The sequence below is a fragment of the Psammomys obesus genome, unplaced genomic scaffold, assembly GCF_907164565.1.
Source record: "Psammomys obesus unplaced genomic scaffold, mPsaObe1.curated_primary_1811, whole genome shotgun sequence".
Lineage (NCBI taxonomy): Eukaryota > Metazoa > Chordata > Mammalia > Rodentia > Muridae > Psammomys > Psammomys obesus.
Window position 1 is genome coordinate 3330243 of NW_026596069.1, and position 20785 is coordinate 3351027.

Here is a 20785-nt window from a genome sequence, read left to right on the forward strand (position 1 = left end):
TTCTCCTCAGAGGAAGACTGCTGGGACCCTCCTGGCTCCTCTGCTGTCGCAGCCCTGAAGCATTTCAGCCAGTTGCCATCCTGAGGGTGTTTGCTCTCCCCATGCAGGAGCTGCTGTCTTGGTCTGACTGGTGTATGATATCCAAGAACCGCATCCCACATATTTCTTGTCTGGATTTTTGTTTGCTTCACAGAAAAGGATAAATCCCCCCCTTACTTCACCTTTCTCAGATGCTGGCAATAGTAGCAATAATATTGCCCTACAATGGGAATTATCTTACATATTTGATATTCTAAAATCTTATTCTTGATAAGTGCTGTTGGTGCTATTTTAAAAAGACGACAATTGAAGTAGTCCCATATTTAGTTCAATATTAATTAAACCAGCACTTCAATTAATATTGATGAACAATTCAACACATTCATTCATAAATTTCTAGGGTTTCTAACTGCAAAGTAAGAAGCCTCTTCAACTTCATCCTTAGCCAGTGAGAATTCCTTACATCTGTGGACCCATAGTAGTATCTGAGAACAGAGCCAGAGGTGAAATGAGTCCAGAGATGTAGTGATGAGGGGGGTGAAAATCATCTGAAGAAAGGACATTAATGCCGCTTGGCTTTGAAGAAATCACATTGATCATTCTCAGATGTGTTAACCAGCTGAATCAGGGCTTAAGAATGACTATAGGATCGATTTCATTCCAAGAAGAAAATATTTACCCATTTTATGTTCTACTACCTATACTGCTTATATAATTATATTAATTATCAGCTGATATCAGCTGAAAGCAAATGAGCACTTCAAAGCATTTTAAATTAAATTAAAGCATGCACTAATTACAGAAATGGTTCATATTATGTGGTGGCTCAAAGCCTCCAGTTTCTTGTAGAGAATGGTGATCCAAAGATCTGTAGGGTTCTCTAGCCTTGCATTTACAGGCTATAAGGCAATTTTGGCAAAACTCTGAAGGTTTCAGCATAATGAATTTGAAGTTCCTTCTAGGTTTCAAGGATCCTTGCCCCATATGAAATTTAAAAACATTAACTGTCTGCATTAACTAGAGAACTAATTTCCACTAAACAAAGATTTATCTTACAGCAATTTCGGATAATCAAAATACCATAAGGCTTGGGCTTTGAAAACCTTCTTTGAAGGATTACTCTAAGAATTATAGAGTCAGTTTAGATACTGAGAGATTATTTGGGGATGAAATTCCAAACCCAATTGCTTCTAAAACAGGTTAACACAAATGAAGCGAGTAAAATGCATGATTAAAAAACAAAAAAACCAAAACCCCCAAAATACAACTTTAATCTTGCACTATGTGATATACCATGTTCTAGAGGATTTACCAAGCACATTAATCCTCATAAGTTTCCTTCCCCTACTTTGTGCATTAAAACAAAACAAAACAAAACAAAACAAAACAAAACAAAACAAAACAAAACAAAACAAAACACAGCAACATTGTAATGTTCGGTTCCACCATTCCTGGAATGGTGAGATCTGTGGGGATCTGACTGGTTCTGGAGTCCCTAGTTTTAATCAGGGCCTATGATGGTTAAAGTTATGTTTTAAGTTTAAATTACTGCGTTTAGGGGGTCTATAAAGCAAAAATGCCTCTAATCTGTAAGCCCTGTTTGTCCAAAGACAAATAACTTCCTGGAACGCAGGGGCTGCGGTTCATGTTAGACAGCGAGCCAGGTGTTTCGCTTCTGTATACAAGTTAGGTTGCTCCAACTGCACGGCAGGTGCTTCTTCAGATGCAGGTGGGAAGCACGCAGGCAGAAAGCCTGTCAGGATGCATGCCTGCCCACGACTGGACAAAGGTGGGAAGCACTCAGCCTTGTGGGTTTGCCGTGATAAGCTTCTGATGTAATTCATGGCCGTGCTCTGGGAAAGCTGGGTATGAGCCTAGTGTCCATTGTCCTGGCCCATATTTAGTAAAGCTTTCTTTAGATTTGGATTAAGAGTTGTGGTAGTTGTCTTATTCTTGCCCAGTGAGATTACCAGGAAGGAGAAGGGTGGAGAAGGCTAAAATAATGGAGGGGTCACACCTTACACTTTTCCCTACTTTTCATGAGTCTTTTAACACTGCTTCTCAACATATTGCTTTCAGTGGTTTATTTTAGGAGTGAAGGAAAATACTTCAATAGGAATAAAATATTTTTGGAAGGAACTACAGGTACCAGACTTCTTCAATATGGGAGGAAAGCAGATATTGGAAATGTACCCTCTAATGTAAGACAATGCATCAGGGAAACTCTGGCAATTTCCCATAAATCCTGCCCCTTCCCCATTAGGGAAGTACGCTGAGCCCTTCTCCCAGTTCTCTCTGCCCTCTGCTATGCATGCAGAAGAGATCAGTTTCTTGTTCTTTTCTTTTTTAAGATTTATTTATTATGTATACAATGTTCTGCCTGCTTGTGTGCCTGCACACCAGAAGAGGGCACCAGATCTCATTCTAGATGGTTGTGAGGAATAGAACTCAGGACCTTCGAAAGAGCAGCCAGTGCTCTTAACCTCCGAGCCATGTCTCCAGCCCAGTTTTCTCATTCTTATTGCTGTTGTTTTCAGGCTGTATTTGGCTTTTTTTTTCCCCTTTCCTAGAATTGTGGGTTTTTTATTTATTATCCCACAGGTCCCCTTTGTTGGTCTCTCTGTTGTAGATATTCTATTTATAAGAAGTACATCTACACACAACATTTGGTAATCATTAATGAATGGCCTCTTTCCTTTCTGTTAATTAGACAAAACCCCCAGCTGCTGTACACTGTCTGTGTGCTGCTTGGCTGACGGTCAGACCTCCATCAAGAGCAAAGTGGATCAGGATCATCACCCTAAGGTTACAAATGTAAGCCACATTAAATAGTCTTGCCATTCTGTTGTTGTGCCCTCTATGGCATGCATATGATTCTCATAAAATATTAGACTACTAAAAAATGACATTGTAGCCATTAACTAAGGTGCTCTGTGTCGTTAGATCCAGAGAATAGGAATCTGGTAACTGGGTGCTATAAATATATGTTTGGCTTAAATCTGTTTTATACATTAGGAGCTTAAAATGTAATATGACAAATCCTGTAATCTTTACAAAGTACAGTAATTTAAAATTATTTCCACAGTGAAGTTGCTAGAAAGCTTGTTGGTAAATGGTAACTATAGTATTATTATCCATTCTTAAATTCTTCGTCCTCAACTTTTAGCAAATAAAAATTACTTTTACACAGCTCTCCCCGTGAGTATTTATGCCATATAATTTTACATCTCTTATGGAAGCTCTCAATAACGGTGCTTGGGTGAAGTCTCAGAAACAGTCCTCTACACCCTGTGCCATCACCCTGGGGGATAGATAACATGAAATCAGAAAGAAGTAAGTCTCACTAGATCTTTTAAAAGAAAAAGCAGAGTATCAACCATATAGAAATCATTTGTCAGAGTTTCATATACTCATATATGTAGGAGTGTAAAGTCCTGAGTAATTTCAGAGATTAACATCCTCGAAAACGTAATCCTTTAAGATTAACGAAGCTGTTGGGGGAGGGCTGTATCTCAATGCGCTGCTTCTCATTTTACTATACGCTGAGCTTTCACCCATGGAGCTTTTATAGTATACCTGCCTGCTCTTTCCCAAAAATCTAGGATCAAGAACTGAGTCATGCAGCGGTCAAAGACTCAGGAATAGCTAAAATGAACATTTAACTGGGGACCCGCCTCCATCACACTGGCCTGTTGACCTGTCTGAGGGGACATTTTCCTATCCTTTAGGTAGCAGGACCCAGCCTCCTATGGGTGGTACCATGGTAGGCTTGATGGCCTGGGCTTTCTAAGAAACAAAGCTAAGTGTGAACCTAGGATTTAGCCAGGAAGCAGCAGTTCTCCACAGTCTCTGCTTCAATTCCTACCTTCAGGTTCCTGCCCCGCTTTTCATGATGACAGACTATCAGCTTTAAGTGTAAATAAACTCTTTCCTCCCTTGTTAGCCTTGGTTGGTGTTTTATCACACCAATAAAAAGCAAGCTAGAAAAGAAATACCACAGATCGGGATACTTCTGTAATGGATCCAGTAGCGTTATTGGGGTTGGGGGGGGGAGGAGAAGACTGTGGAAGGGTTTTGGCGATTTCAGGATAGACAAGCCGCTGTGTGCTCAGAGCTTCATGGTCTGTTCTGTGGGAGCTTGGATGATAAAAACGAGGAGAGGAATGAAGAAAAGGGAGGCCTGGCTTGTGAAGTATCACAGGCAAGTTTGAGAGTTCTTCAAAGACTGTTGGGACTGTTTATGTGATGCATTTAAATTAAAAATCTGTGGAAGTATTAAACAGACAGATTTTAAAGAACATACCTGGCAGAAGTTAAAACTCTAGAATTAGGACAAAAATTATTGTTTTGCTGAGTTAATTCCTTTTTCCTGCCTTCTGTCTCTTTTTAAAAATTTCATTCATATTATATAGGAATTTCTTCACTTATTGCTTTTTCTCTCCAATAATTAGGAGTTGAGGAGTACTGAATCCATCACTACTTTGATGACACAGGTGCGATCCCAGATTCACACCTCCAGGTACCAAGCATTACCTTGAAATGCCACAATACAGTCACCCTTTGATTATTTCTACTGAACACAGCACTGCCCATTGGTATCTCTGAAGTGTGATCACATCTCAGGTTTGTTTTTCTTCAAATAAAGCAGCTGTTTGGAATTGAATGCTTCAAAATCTCTTGTCTTTATTTTATTTTATTATTTTATTTTATTTTATTTTATTTTATTTTATTGTGGGGGAGTGGCAAAACAGGTCTCTAAGGAAAACAGGCAGACTGTCAACCAAAGTGCAGCCATTGTTTGTAGGAACACACAGTTCTATTATACTTAGCACATAGCTATCAGTGTGGTGAAATTTGGGGACAGTGGATTTTACCATCTTCTCTCCCTCCTCCTACCCACTCCTTCTTCCTGATACACGCTGTAGTTGTAGAAAGAAGCCCTTGTTGCTGCAGATGCATGTTGTCCAGTAGCCTTAAGCCCACCTGGACACATTTGGAAAAAAAAAAACAAAAACACAGAAAGAAAAGAAGGAAGGAAGGAAGGAAGGAAGGGAGGAAGGAAGGAAGGAAGGAAGGAAGGAAGGAAGGAAGAAAGGGAGGGAGGGAGGGAAGAAAAAGGAAAGAGAAAAGAAAGAGAGAAAGGAAGAAAGAAGGAAGGAAGAAAGGAGAGAGGGAAGGGAGGAAGGAGGAAGGAAGGAAGGAGAAAGAAAATTAAAGAAAAACAGTGGCACATACATTATATGACTCAAATGGCTTTTAGTCTTTAGTGATGATGGAGTTTGTGCCAGTTTCTTTTTCTCGGAGCCCTGATCTAATATTAGGACATTAAAGAAAGAAGCTGGGAGAAACAATTTGGGTAAATGGAGAGGAGATGGCACCTTTAAGACTTTGGGTAACTTAGCCAATAGCAACATCTCTTTCCCAACAGTATAACTAAGTAGGCATCCCAGAAACTCTTCTGACCGAAGCCTCCACTAAAGTGATGCCCAGGCAGAGAATCATCAAGTTTCCTACAAACTAGAACTGTGTTGCCCTTGATTTTCTGTCTAATGATGTCACAGGAATTTGATATATTAACATTTTAGGACTTATCTATGATTGAAAATTTCAGAAATGCCAAAGAAGCAACTACCAACTTTATTAAGAAATGCCTGTGGTTATTTTTTCGAATTGCTTTCTGTATGGACAATTCAATGTAACTACAGATCACCTTATTACTATAGATTCTTTTGAGATTTAAAGAGATTTAAAAAATAATCAGTGTCAGAACCAGCAATGCCTTGTGGGCATGTATCCACAAACTGTAGAGTCACAGAGTAGAAGAGCAGACGCAAGCAACCCAGTGAGTAGCAAAGGAGACTGTAGTGCTCATGACACCATGAAGCAGAACTTCCAGGTTCTATATTGGGCTCAGGGTGCTGATGTAGAGAAGCCATTTTTCTCCTTGTTTGTGGAAGGCAGGAAGAACGAGGCTACAAGGACAAAGGAAGGACAGGGATGCCACCGGGGCCTCTTGTGCCTTCTTTAACCGAAATGTCACATACTTAACAGTGTCCGGCTACCGCTGGCCTACAATCACCTTGCCCCACTGGAAGTCAGTGCGCCAAGCCATAAACTTCCCATTTTGTTATCCACTGGCCCAGTAGAAATAGATTGGAACTTTATGCACACCGATGAATCCTTGGATGTTGGCCAGCTTTGTAAGCTGCCTGTTTGCTGTTGCTGGAGTTGTTTTGATTTTTGACTAAACACAAATCTTCCTCACCCCAGGAAATGAGAAGCAATACTTTTTGAGATCGTTTCTAGAACTTTAAAGTGAAAAATGAGTAACTATCCAAAAGTCTCCTCTTACAGAACCTAAGAGTAGATTCCTTTAACCTAGACTCAGGTTAAAAAAATCTTACCCTCTGTGTTTAGATAGAAAGTTGGGAATGTTTTGATCAATACCAGCAAAACCTTTTCTGTTTGACATGCTCCACATTTTGGTGTATGTGTTGGGTTTGTATGTGAGCACAGTGCTCCCATGTGAAGGTATGTGCATGTAAGTATCTATCGGTATGGATACCTGCCTGAGGCAGGAGGATTATATTTCTGGTTTTGTGTGAGAAGACAATTGTATAAAGCAAGAGAAAATAGCCCTCATTTGTGTTAAATGAGAATAATGTTAATTGTTTCCAGAATTGAAAAGTTTAATCAAAATTAAAACTACTGTTCTCTTTTGGACTTAATAAAATATACTAGCTGAAGACACTTTGACATGGAGAGAGAGGTAAGACTGTCAAAAGATGCGTAGCCTGGTTTAAACCAAAACCTAAACCATCTTAAAGAACAATACAATATATTTCACACACACACACACACACACACACACACACACACACACAAAAGATGTGGAAGAGAAATCTTTGCTTTACTGGGACAATGGATTCAGTTAGTCGAGGCTAAAAAATAAGCTGTGATTAATAAGAGATTAGCATTATTGAAACAAAATATTCTGGGACACATTTCCTCACGTTCAGCACACAAAAGCTATTATGGTCCAGAGGGGGCCAAGGATACCAATTACCAAAGTTAAATCATGATCAGATAAGCAATTTAAACAGGCATAATCTCTAGTGAAATAGAAGCAGTCATTAAGTTTCCCAATCCTCCCCCCACCCCCACCCCAAAAAAAGCCAAGGACCAGATGGTTTTAGGGCAGAATTCTACCAGACTTTCAAAGAATATTCAAAATATTCCACAAAATAGAAACAGAAGGAAGTTTCCAATTCATTTCACAGTACCCTGACACCCAAAGCACATAAAGACCCAACAAAAAAAAGAGAATACAGACCAATTTCCCTTATGAACATTAGGTGCAAAAAATGGTTAGTAAAATAGCTGCAAACTGAATCTAAGAACACATCAAAAGAATCATTCCTATGATCAAGTAGGCTTCACCCCAGAGATACAGAAATGGTTCAACATATGGCTAAGAAATACTTAACTGTTCAACATCCATAGTCATCAAAAGTACTTTGAGATTTTATCTTAAGCCTGACAGAATGGCTACGATTAAAAACACAGGTGACAACTCATCCTGGTGAGGATATGGAGCAAGGAGACCACTCCTCCATTGCTGGTGTGAGTACAAGCTTATACAGCTACTATGGAAATCAGTATGGGGATTTCACAGGAAGATAGGAATCGATTTCCCTCAAAACCCAGTTACAACACTCTTGGGCCTATTCTCAAAGGGTGCTTCATCTTGCAACAAAGACACTTTCTCAACCATGTTCACCACCGCTCTGTTCATAGTAGCCAGAAAATAAAAGCAACCTAAATGTCCCTCAACAGAAGAACAAATAAAGAAATGTAGACTATTTGCCTTCCAGAGTATTACTCAGCTGTTAAGAAAAAATAACATAATGAAAACCAGTTCTACAGATATATTAAAAAGTGATTCCCACAGCCTACAGATTGGGAAAGAATCGTCACCAACCCTTTATCTGACAGAGGGCTAATATCCAGAATATATAAAGAATTTAAGAAGTTAAACAGCAACAAATCAAATAACCCAATTTAAAAAAATGGGGTACAGAGGTAAACAGAGAGTTCTCAATAAAGGAACATCGAATGGCAGAGAAACAAAGAAATGTTCAGCATCCTTAGTCTTCAGGGAAATGCAAATAAAAATGACCCTGAGATTTCACCTTACACCCATCAGAATGGCTAAGATCAAAAACTCAAGTGACAACACATGCTGGAGAGGATGTGGAGAAAGAGGAATCCTCCTTCATTGCTGGTGGGAATGTAAACTTGTGCAACCACTTTGGAAATCAATCGGGTGCTTTCTTAGACAATTAGGAAAAGTACTACCTCAAGATCCAGCTATACCACTCCTAGGCATATATCCAAAATATTCTCAAGTATACAACAAGGACATTTGTTCAACCATGTTCATAGCAGCCTTATTTGTAATAGCCAGAGCTGGAAACAACTCAGACATCCCTCAGTTGAGGAATGGATACAGAAATTGTGGTACATTTACACAATGGGATACTACTCAGAAATTAAAAAAAAAAAAAAAAAAGGAAATCATGAAATTTGCAGGCAAATGGTGAGATCTAGAAAAGATCATCCTGAGTGAGGTATCCCAGAAGCAGAAAGACACACATAATATATACTCACTTATGAGTGGATATTAGACATATAATATAGGATAATCATACTAAAATCTGTACACTTAAGGAAGCTAATCAAGAGGGAGGACCCTGGGTAAGATGATCAATCCTCATTCAGAAAGGCAAATGGGGAAGGACATCAGAAGAGGGAGAAAACAGGGAACAGGAGAGGAGCCTATCACAGAGGGCCTCTGAAAGACTCTACCCAGTAGGGTATCAAACATATGCTGAGACTTATAGCCCAACTTTGGACAGAGTGCAGGGAATCTTTATTTTTCCAATTTTTAAAAAAATTTTAAATATTAGTTACAGTTTGTTAACTTTGTATCCCTGCTGTATCCTGCTCCCTCTTTCCCTCCCAAACCCACCCTCCCTCCCTCCCTCATCTCCTCCCTGCCCCTTTCCAAGTCCACTAATAGGGGAGGACCTCCTCCCCTTTCATCTGACCCTGGTTTATCAGTTATCCTCAGGACTGGCTGCAAAGTCCTCCTATGTGGCCTAGCAGGGCTGCTCCTGAGTGCAGGGAATCTTTTGAATGAAAGAGGAGATAGAAAGACCTGGAGGGAACAGGAGCTCCACAAGGAGAGCAACAGAACCAAAAAATCTGGGCACGGGGGTCTTTTCTGAGACTGATACTTCAAACAAGGATCATGCACGGAGATAACATAGAACCCCTGCATAGAAGTAGCCCATGGCAGTTCAGTGTTCAAGAGGGTTCCTCAGTAATAGGAACAGGGACCATCTCTGACATGAACTCATGGGTTGGCTCTTTGATCACCTCCACCTGAGAGTGGAGCAGCCTTACCAGTCTACAGAGGAAGACAATGAAGCCAGTCCTGATGAGACCTGATAGACTATGACCTCCCCTATCAGTGGACTGGGGGAGGGGCATAAGAGAAGAAGAGGGAGGGAGGGTGGGATTGGGAAGTGGTGGGGGAGGAGGCTACACCCAGTACTGGGAGATTGGGTTACATATGACTTGTTGGACAAAGGGGTCCCATGGGAATTCCCAAATCTGGTCTGTTACCAAGACTATAGGTTGCTCTCCACAAACTGACTGCAAGGCCCCATTGCTGAAGACATCTACTTAACTCACTGAACATGGAGAAGTTGAGCTGGTGCCTACGTGGAGCCTTTGCCCCTACCAGAATCTTTCATAGAGGAAGGAACTCAGCAGGCTATCGAACGAGAAACATAAACACCAAGCAGCCACAAATCCTTTGATCTATAATGGTGCCCTGCCTGCAAGATACATTGCAGCAATGATGGCACAAAATTTGGTGGAGCAACTAATGTATGATTTGACTTAAGGCCTACTCCAAGAGATGTAACCCATACCCAATACTAAGAGGGTGACCAAGAAACCAGAGACTACATAGCCCAGGAACCTGGGGTAAAACTAAATACCATTTTTAAAATCTAGTAATAAAATGACTCTCTTCTAGAGTCAGATCAGCGCCTTGATCAGCTATCATCAGAGATGCTTCTTCCTTCAGCAGATGAAGGATGACTAAATGGGATGACTCCATAAAATACCTTCCCTGAGAGCTTAGGGAACCCTGCAGAAGAGGAGGCGGAAAGAGCCTAAGAGGAAGAGAGGATGGTGAACACCAAGAAAACAAGACCCTCTAAATCAGCATAAACACACTCACATGAACTTATAGACACTGAAGCAGCACCCACAGGGCCTGCATGGGTCTGCACCAGATCCTCTGTGCATATATATTATGGCTTTCAGTTTAAGTTTTTATGGAATTCCTAAGTATGAAAATGAGTGAGTCACAGATTCTTGTGCCTTCTCTTGGGCCCTTTTTCCTTCTGTTGGTTTGTACTCTCCAACTTTGATGTACTGGTTTTTGTTGTATCTTATTATATTTTATTTGATATATTGCATTATTATCTCTTAAAAGCCTGTTCTTTTCTAATGAGAGACAGAACGGAAATGAATCCAGATGGAAGAGGAAGTGGGAGGAAGGGAAAAGGATAATTATAATATATCATGTGAGAAAAGACTTTTTTTTCAGTAAAAAGAAAAAAATTAAAAACAAAGCGTTGAGAATTGTAAGGACTGTAGAACGTTTGTGGGACTGTGTTTTATACTATAGTATCATGTTGACAATTGACAGAATTGGAATGGTGTCTCTTGCTTGCCAACTTGACACACATAGGAAGAGGGAATCTCAGTTGAGGAACTCCATCATGTGGCTGGTTGGGATATCTATGGGGCCACTTTCTTGATTACTAACTAATGTAGTAGGGTCCAATCTACTGGCAGGTGGGCCTAGGTTATAGAACAGAAGTAGCATGACTATGAGCCTGGGGTAGAGCCAGTAAGCAGTGTTTCTCCACAGAATAAGCATCACTTCCTGCCTAGAGATCGTGCTCTGGCTTTCCTCAATGATGGACTGTAACCTGGAAACTGAAATAAACCCTTTCTTCCTCAGGCTGGTTTTAGCCAGTGTTTTATCACAGCAATAAGAAACTAGGACAACATCATCTAAAATTTACACAACCCCTAAACAACAGAAATTATGCAGAATGTGATCATCAATGTAATTAGTTTCTGTACATTATTTGGAAAATTACTATATATATGTTCAAGAATTTATCTCTATTCTCCTGGTAGTCCAAGAAGAGAAGACCATGGGGGAGAGATTGATAAGCTTTTGACATTATTCTTATTGCTGCTGACAATGAGGTGCGGAAATTTCCGGTGAGGGAGGATAGCTTCTATACCAGGAAGTGCTTTCAGATCCCCAGTTTTCCAATACTGATGTTCAAAAGGACATAGATTATCTCCCTGCTCTCAAATCTGTTAAAATAATCATATAAAGCGATCTAGGCTCTGCCTGAGCCACTAATGTATTTTATTTACATTATAAACCTAAATCATAGAATATTAATAGAAATGTTTGCTGTTTCTTTGCTGCTAGTTGTTTCTCAATTATAATTATTATTTATAGAGAGATTATAATCACAATATTTTAATATTATATATCTTGCATTAATTAAAATCCATCATCAAATCTGAGCAGAAAAAAGAAGAAATTATCTTCATGGAAATGAACTGGTTTATATCAAACCAGAACAACATTCTACATTCCCTGTTCTATCCTCACATTGCTTAATTAATCTCTCAGATTTCATTGACATTAAGTAGACCCAAGTAGGCATGGCATTCACAGAAACAAAGGACACGTGTCAGAAGCAAGCCGATTTTTAATCGCTTGTAACCTCATTATCCCTTCAAGCCTCACTTCACCCTGATTTAGCAGTGTGTGGGGGTGCACTTGATAGTCTGTGAAACTCAATTTTTGGAAATTTGTGGGACCAGAGTCTTTGTGTCTGGAGTATGCCCTTTGTGCTATAACTGATGGATGGAAAATTATACCATACAATCATTACAATCATTATTAAGATACACTCAGAAGTTTATTCAAGGAGTTCAGCGTGTTCAAGTACTAAGACAGACACGGGCAAGTGGCACAAACAGTAAGAGCTACTGTCCTACAGGGAGAGAAATAGCAACAGGGAGAGAAATCTGCCAGTGGTTGCCCCCTCTGCCTTCTATACAAATGACATTTCTCTCCATAATTACAAAGATAGAAAAAGTAATCCCCAACACCATCTACAGACTCAACTAAGGCAGTGGAAAAGATAATAGCTTCTCAACATTTGAGCCTCCATGTGTGAATGGGAAATTTCCCAAAAACTTAACAAGCAGGCTCCCCCTCACAACCCACTGTGCAGGATCTGGTCATATGCCCTTACTTATGCTAAAGAGAAGGCTAGGAAAGGAGGTTCTGGCAATTTCCATCTTTCTAGTGTGCTCTCCCAACAATGAAGAGACATCAGGGTGAGAGATGGATTCTATACATCAAATAATGTAAAGGTGAATTATACAACTCATAAAATGTGAAAGTGTCCACCAGCACAATACACAGAACTTGAGGCAAATAGTCATTTGCTTTAGTGTTGATTCTTTTGTTTTTATTTCGTTAACTTATAGACTCACTCCTTGCACTTTAAAGACCATGAACACAAGAAAACTATGAAAAATAGCATGAATTTTGAGAATTTTTATTTTTTAAAAAAATTCTTGAATAATCGATCAAGTTGCGACCTCTCAGTTTTAAACTCACCTCTCTACAGTCCACTTTATGACGCTGGAATTTGAATTTTAAGCTGCTGTTTTCCATCTTCTGCTGGTTCCTTCCAGCTTTGCCACGAGTGGACGTGAGGCTGGGAGCTGGAGAGGGCTGAGGGACCAGCTCCTTGCTGGCTTTCTGAGTCCGTTTCCCTAAACAGCACTCCTAACCACATGACTCTGAGACCACGGTCTCTTTCACACGTCACTCCGGTGGCACCGCTAGATCTCTTTTGTACTTCCCCCAGACCTCTGAGGAAATCTCAGTTAAACCAGCACATGCTGGCCAGTGTCTCATTTTCAGAGATCTGAGTTTTAGTATCCTGGGCAATTTTCCTGGGCTCTTAGACACCAGCATGGGACAAACAATGAGGCCTTCCCATGAGTGCACAGGTCCTTTGATCGTCTATGTTTTAATCACTGCGACTATCTTGTTCGCCCAGGATTAGGGGTGACTATTTCCCGATGCTGCTGTCTTCACAATACCTTCATCTAGAGATCCAGTTGGCCTTTCATTCTTCAGTACCCAGGTATTCTATTCTTTATCAGTTTATTCTCTAATGAACTGAATAAATCTGTTCTTTCTTAGGAAGAGAAGACTTTTTTTTAAACCCAGGAACTTTTAATTAATCTTTATAATGTCCATTTCTTGTGTGTGTGTGTACTTGGTAGTTCCGTGGTGTGAACAAGTGTGTATTCAGGCACACCTATGTACAGGCATGTGGAGGCCGGAGGCTGCTATCAGTTATCTTCCTTTATTGCCCCATCTTAATTTCTGAGGCAGGGTGTCCTGTCGCTATACTAAACCACTAAACCACTGACCAAAAGCGACTAGGAGAGGAATGAATGTGTTTCATCATGAACTTACTTCCAGGCAAGAGTTCATCACTTGAAGGAAGTCAGGACAGGGGCCTGGAGGCAGAGATTGAAGCAGGAACCCTGGAAGATGGCGGCTGCTTATTGGCTTGCTTTCCCTGGCTTGCTCAGTTCCATTTCTTACACAGCCCAGGTTCACCTGCCTAAGGACAGTGGGGCCAGCAGTGTGCTGGGCCATCCTCCATCGATTAAGAAGACGCCTCGCAGACATGGCTGCAGGTCTGGCCTGTAGAGACAATTCCTCAAAGGAAGTTCCCTCTTCCCAGCTATGTCAGGTTGAAAATGGACCCTAACTGACATAAGATATCTCTCTCTCTGAAACCTCAGTTCACTGACTGGCCAGAAGCATCCTGCTATCTGCCTGTCTCCCGGCCCCAGCCTCACACAGGTGCTGAGGCTGCCAACTCAGGCCCTCCTGCACACACAGCTAGCACAGAGCCTTCTTCCCAGGCCCAAATACCTGTTACTTTGATGCTTAAGCACTCTATTATAATTTTGCACCATCTTGAAGGTTTTAATGCTTTTGTTGGCAATTCCTGGCTACCTCTATCTCACAATTCTTACCCCAAAGCCCTGTGATAGTAGACACAACAGTTTGTCAACCAGAGTTTGGAAAGGTAATTCAGTACTCTACTCCGCACATACATGTGTCTCCAGGTTCTGAAGTCACGGCTTTAAAATTGAGACGTGGCTCAGTTTTGGAACTGTGGCTAGAAAAAGAGAAGGACCACGGCACTTGTGGAGGAAAGCAGGACACGGTGATGTGTTGGAAACAGAGGCTCAGCAGGCGAATGGCAATGGGCGAGGAATTGGCAGTGGTGTCCATAGTGAAAGGTGAGGGGCAGACAGAATGCTCCCTTGTTGTCCTTGTTGTTTACGGTTGACATGCTAGGACAAGGCAGCTGCTGCAGAATGCTCACGGCATTTAACCATTAATGACGGTCATTTATTTCAAGAAGAAATAATAACTTAGGAAGTGATACAATTGTACCTGTAACATTTCTCCCAAACCCTGCAGTCTGTCTTCTGCTTCTATGCTCGCAGCAGCCAGCCCAGATACAGTTTTCACTGCGCTCTGGAGGAAAGCGAGATGTCATGGAGTGTTCTGTCTGGCCCACACCTCTCACTATGGCCACCACAGCCAGTTCCTGCTGAGCTCTGTTTCCAGAATGCCACCACCCCCTTTCTTCCCTCCACACGTGCCACACTCCTTCTCTTTTTTCTAGCCAGTTCTCTGTTGCTCTTTAAAGGCATGAGTTCCCAAATGTCCCATTTTCCGTAGCTATCTGTAGCTTTGTAGTTGACAATAACCTATTTCAGAAATGTCAATCATTTCTCACAAGTTTAAATTTGTTTTGCCTTCTACCTGCGAAACATTTAGGGGAAAGGTTTTAATTTTTTTTTTTTTCTTTAAGTTAACCCTTAGTTTCAGAAATCTTTTGATAGCTTGTTTTCAAGGATCCTTGGCTTGAATGTGGTGGTCTAGAATCTGCACCGGCTTTCTGTGAAATGGGTAAAATAATAATTTAAAAGCACAGGACTAACAGCAGTCAGCTTAATGTTTCAGGCCTAGAACAGAGGTCTTGGCCTTTGTCTAAGTGAAGCTCATTGCTTCCTTGATTGGTCTAACTCCAGAATGTGGAAAATTCTGATGCTGAGAACACCCGTTCTCACTCATTGAAGGATGCCAGGGTTTCTTGTGTCCTCTACTTGTGGCATAACTAAATTGAAGCACGCTTACTATGATCAACCCAAAGAACAACAGTCATGTAAAAGGGTAGAAGTGACTTGAAAGAACAAACAGGTGGGGTTCACATCACAGAAAATGAATGGAGTGACAATGAGGGAGAAGGGGAATGATTTCATTCATGGAGACAAGGGGATACTGCTCTGTTTCCCACGAAATGAATAGACCACGTATCTCATTACACACCAAGAAAAGGTCAATGGGAACCAAACTCCCACTTTTGTGGAATGAGGTGATAAATATTAAGCACAGACAAATTACTGTATAATTTTTGGCACTTGTAGGTTAGAAAGACAACAATAACACATGGCTTGGAGAGGATGCAGAAGGCACAATTCTAGCATAACGGAAGGTCTCTCCAGAGAGTGAACCTTTCAGTGGGAACCTGGACACAGGAGGTAAATCCTGGGCAAATGTGACTAAAGAGGTTTCCAAACACAGAGAAAACAGGCTCCTTGAGATGTAAATTAGTTCAGTTCTTTCTGGGGTCAGGAAAGGGGCTAACAGGAGCAAACACAGAAAAGGGGAGCGGCAAGGAAGTGTGCTGAAGTGGGGAGAGCCCTGTGTGAGGAAGGTATTCTAGGAAATGCTAAGAGAGTCTGATTTTCTTTTTCTTTCTCCCCCCCCCTCCCCCAGCCACTGTTAGCCCAGGCTGGCCTAGAACTCACTGTGTAGCAAAGTACACACTCACCTCAAATTCACACTACTCTGGCTTCTGCCTGCTGGGTGCTAGGACTGCAGGTTCCTCCCCCACATCCAGACTGCTCTCAGGTGCCAGTGTTGGCCTAACCATAGAAATGATTAATGCTGGTTTATTACTGACATCATAACTCCAGGAGAGGAGACACCATGTTAGGTGATGGATGTGTGTCACCCAGTTAGGTTCAGCAGCGTATGAGCGGTAAATGGTGACTTGAACCAAGGATTAGTAATGACGAAGACAAAGGGTCAAATTAGTGGTGTCACCTGGAGTTAGACTAGCAAGATTTGGTGGGATGATCGGGCAGTAACGAACCCAGGATGAACAGGATTTTAGGAAACAGTAGTGGAATGGCAGTGTCACCATGACAGCACAAGCCTGATGGGCACTGCCATAGTTCTAGGTTAGTGTTAGAGAAGGAGGAATGTCTGCACGTGTCTACTCAAGACAGCCTGAACACAAAGGCAACAGATGTGTGCCTGGGGAAAAGGGCCGCAGTTGGTCATGAGGAGTTGTTAGTTCTTGCAACGTCCACAAGGAGGGCTCCCTTCAAAATAAGATCACACTTAAAGTGAAATGGGATGTTGGCACACGTCTGTATTATTTATTCTTGTTTGTATGAGTGTTTTGTCTTCACATAGGAAGGTGCACCATGTGCTCACAGTGTTCCAGGGAGGCCAGACGAGGGCATCTGATCCCCGAGAACTGGAGCCACAGACGGTTGTAAAGCACCCTGTAGATGCCAGGAACTGAACTCAGGTTCTCTGCAAGAGCAGCAAGTGCTCAGAACCAGCAGCGAGAAAAAGCAGCTGAGCGGACAGCAGCAGAGACATAGATAGCTCTTAGTGTGTGCCAGCCTCCCTCACAGAAACAAGTCCCCCACACCTCAGAACGCTCTTCACCCTGTGGCCACATTCACACTACACAGCTCCCCCCCCCCCGGCTGACTGGACTAGAAAGGTTGTCTGACTAAAGCAGAGCTGTACGTAGCTTCCGTCTTAAAGTCAGGACTGAAGAGAAAGGGAGGAATTTGTATCTACTTTGAGGAAGGCTCAAACGAGTTTTTATGGCGACGTGTTACTACAGGGATGCCATGTTGACCTCATGGCACTTTCTGAGCCCGAGAAACGGATCAAGTTGTAAAAGATAGAATCCTTGGGAAGAAAGCTCAGTGTGCAGAGGGCCCTGGTGGCTCGAGCTAGTTGGCTGAATTTCTTCACACACCTCTGTAAACTTCAAGAAAAGCCAGCCCCTTGCCTTCCAGAAAACCCACCCCTTGCCATGCACACTCTGTCACTTTCACTAAATTGGAGAGTAAAATCACATAGAACAATTCCTTTGACGGCGATATGCTATTTTGAAAAGGGAAAAACAAGAACAAAACCACAAGTGCCCTGTCGATAGGAAAGCATGAGGAAAGGGTTAGGTCAAAGGACACAGGCATCACTCCTGCTCACACCCTACACTGACCCGTGTCGTACCAAACATGTGTCATGGCGGCAGAAAGAAAGACACTTGTGTGGTGCTAACAGCAGAGACAGAGGTGAAAACACGAAGGCACACAAAGCCGGGCAAGGCCCGTCGAAGGCACCAGCACACCTTGACTTTAAACTTCTAGTGGATATAATATGTTAAGCATACAAAAGTGTGCTGAATTTTCGTAAGCTGGATGTAACTTCAGATTTACAGCATCGAGTAGAGAATCAGTTGCTCCGGTCTGGCGCTCCTTTGAACTGCAGCTCTGGTTTGTACATTTTCTCAACCTTCCCCACTACCGCGTTAGGTTGAATGTCACACCTTACTCAGGAGAGGAAATGAAGGCTTGAGAGAATTAAAGATTTGCCCAAGCTTCTGTACAAAGAAGCCAAGCTCAGTTCTGATTGCCAAAGTGCCTTTAACTGCTGCCTGCCTGATCTGGACAGAGTGATGTGTGTCTGTGTGTCGCGAAAGTCTGAAACATTAAAAATGAGCCTGTAACATACATATTATACAGTCCTTATTGGACTTTGACCTCACAAAACAAAGCCAATAAGCACGAGAGAAAATTCTAGGCATGCACGTAAGAGCAAGAACTGGAGGAAATAGAAGCATGTTTTAGAAACACAAGCCAGAAAAGCAGCTCAGAGACAGTGACACTGGGACCAGGGACAACTGAACAGAGCTCCAACTGAAGCTGAAAGGCAGACATGAAGACAGACTGGAAGCCTTTGAAAATCATTCCCAAATTTGCAAGCCTAAGAAACTAGGGTGATAAAACAATCTAGAATATGGTTGCTTTTGTGTACAGTGAGAATATGAATTTGATATTCAATAGTCTTGAAACAAGGACCTATGTCATACACGTAGAGCAAAATTTTATAGTATCCTTTCCAGTGTTTTTCTTTTCTTTCATCATCATCATCACCACCACCATTTCTCTCTCTGTAATATGCATATTCACATATTTGTACGTGGGGAGATGGAGATTCAAATATCTTCTATTGCTCAGATCCTTACTTTTTAAAATAATATTTGTTTGTTTACTTTATTTAGTGTGGGCTCTCTGTCTGTCTGTCTGTCTCTCTCTTTGTCTGCCTGTCTGTCTGTCTCTCTTGTGTGTGTGCGCGTGTGTCCATGTGCCATTTTGAATGTGTGGAGAATAGAGAAAAACTTGTAGGAGTTGGTTTTTTCCTTTTACCACATAGGTTCTGGGAACACAACTCAGGTCTTGGGAATACATAGCAAAGTCCTTTAACCACTGAGTAGGATTGCCATCTTTGATCTTATTTTTTGAGGCAGGGTCTCTCGGTGAACCTGGAAATCACTGTTTTTTCTAGGGTGGCTGGGCAATGAATTACCAGGATCAACTTGTTTCTACACTCAGTTTTGGGGCTAGAGGCAATGTCTGGGTTCTAACATACGTACTAGGTGTTTGAACTCTGTTCTTCTTGCTTGCATAGGAAACACACTTATCCACAGACCCAACTCAAACTTGCTTTTCCTGCGAGTGACAGTAGTGGGACATGTTATTTTGTGTGATTTCTTAAGATAACTAACTAAAGGATAGTATATTTAATTGTGGAAAGATTGCATAGTGTTTTTTTTTTTAAGTTTCTTTGAGACAGGCTCTCTCTATGCTGTCTCTATGCTCTGTCCTGGCTGTCCTGGAACACTCTCTGTAGGCCAGGCTGGCCTCGAAATCAGAGAGCCACCTACCTCTTCCTCCTGAGTGCTAGGATCCAAGGTGTGCTATGTTTTTAAAACTAGTTCTGGTGAACATTCTCCCCTGGGACCTGTTTTGTAGGCTCAGCGAATAATGTATTGTGGCTTTATAATCAGGAAAGAATCACTAAGACACCCCAGCCAGTCGCCAGAGCTGGAGAGATGCCTCCAGAGTTAGGAGGGCTTGCTCCTCTTCTAGAGGACCTGAGTTCAGGTGCTGGCACTCAGGTATGGCAGCTCATAACTACCAGGGACTCTGACACCCTCTTCTGGCCTCATGACACACACAGACACATGTACATATAGAAATATACAAGTAAATATTGGGGGGAAAAAGAAACCGGTGAGTATATTAGAAGATTTTAGCCAGCAGAGGTAAACCTTGTTTCATTTAGACAATTACCTGAAGTTCAAACCAAATTCGAAAATGTACATATTCATAAGTGTGTGTTTGCTTCCGCAATTAATTTATAAAGTTGTACCCCATTATAAATTTTTCCTCAAAAAAAAAAATGAAACTGTCAGATTTATTTTTCCTCAAGTCCATTGGTGTATTTTAAAGGGAAAAGCAGTAATTGGTATATGTTTTAGGGCCTGTATTTATCTTACTCAACCTTCTAAACATTTCCAAATGAAACTGAGTCAAACGGTAAAATCAACAAAGAGGTACACTGAGAAAATGGGGGAGGAAATGTTGAAGAACAAGAAGGAACTCTGGCGCCTAATAAGAACTCGCGGTGGAATGTAAATACCCACAAACCTATAGGGACGGCGCAGCATTCAGGTTCGAGGAGCTGGTGTGGTAAGTGCACTAACTGAGCATGCTTTCTTGCAGCACCCCATACTCTTTTGCTTACATCGCACGCCTGCCCTGCGCGCGTGGTGCTATAGAAGAAGGAGGGGGCCTGGGTTAAGCGCACGCGCCCCCGTTGTTTCTTACTTACAGCAACCGCCTCCAGGATCTGCTTCACCGCATCCGCAGCATCTCGCTCGCTGTAGTACCCCTTTTCCACAATCCTGAAGGACACAAACGCAGAACGCTTCTCAGACACATACGTTTTGGTTGAGCGGATATTACAGGAAGTTAATTAAATCAGCGTCAGAGAAGATAAACCCCAACGACTGCAACAGCCTTTTCCAAAATCAGGGGAAAGATTCTATAAACCGCCGTTCTTGGCTTTGCTAAGAAAATGAAAAGCATCCATTTCTCGCGGCTTAAGCTAGCCACCTTCCTAGAAAAGAGGCAATTTTCTCATTTTAACTTTAAATTGTGAATTATTTTAGACATGTACATTTTATACTATATGTACCCCAACTGCTAATTAATGGATAATCTTTATCTTTGTCTATTTACTTTCTTTCCCATTTTAGTATTTTAAATTTTATTTTAATCTTTTAAAATCATAACATAA

At 41.6% G+C, this 20785-nt stretch overlaps 1 protein-coding gene across 3 annotated transcripts in view; it reads right to left on the reverse strand.

Annotated features, from left to right (window-relative positions):
* The window catches only part of Camk4 (calcium/calmodulin dependent protein kinase IV), a 219403-nt gene that overhangs the window by 40347 nt on the left and 158271 nt on the right, over positions 1-20785 (reverse strand). For all 3 annotated transcript variants that reach the window (XM_055625568.1, XM_055625567.1, XM_055625569.1), the window contains one exon: positions 20318-20390. In XM_055625568.1, the coding sequence (XP_055481543.1) occupies positions 20318-20390 (73 nt within the window). The remainder of the gene's footprint in view (positions 1-20317; positions 20391-20785) is intronic.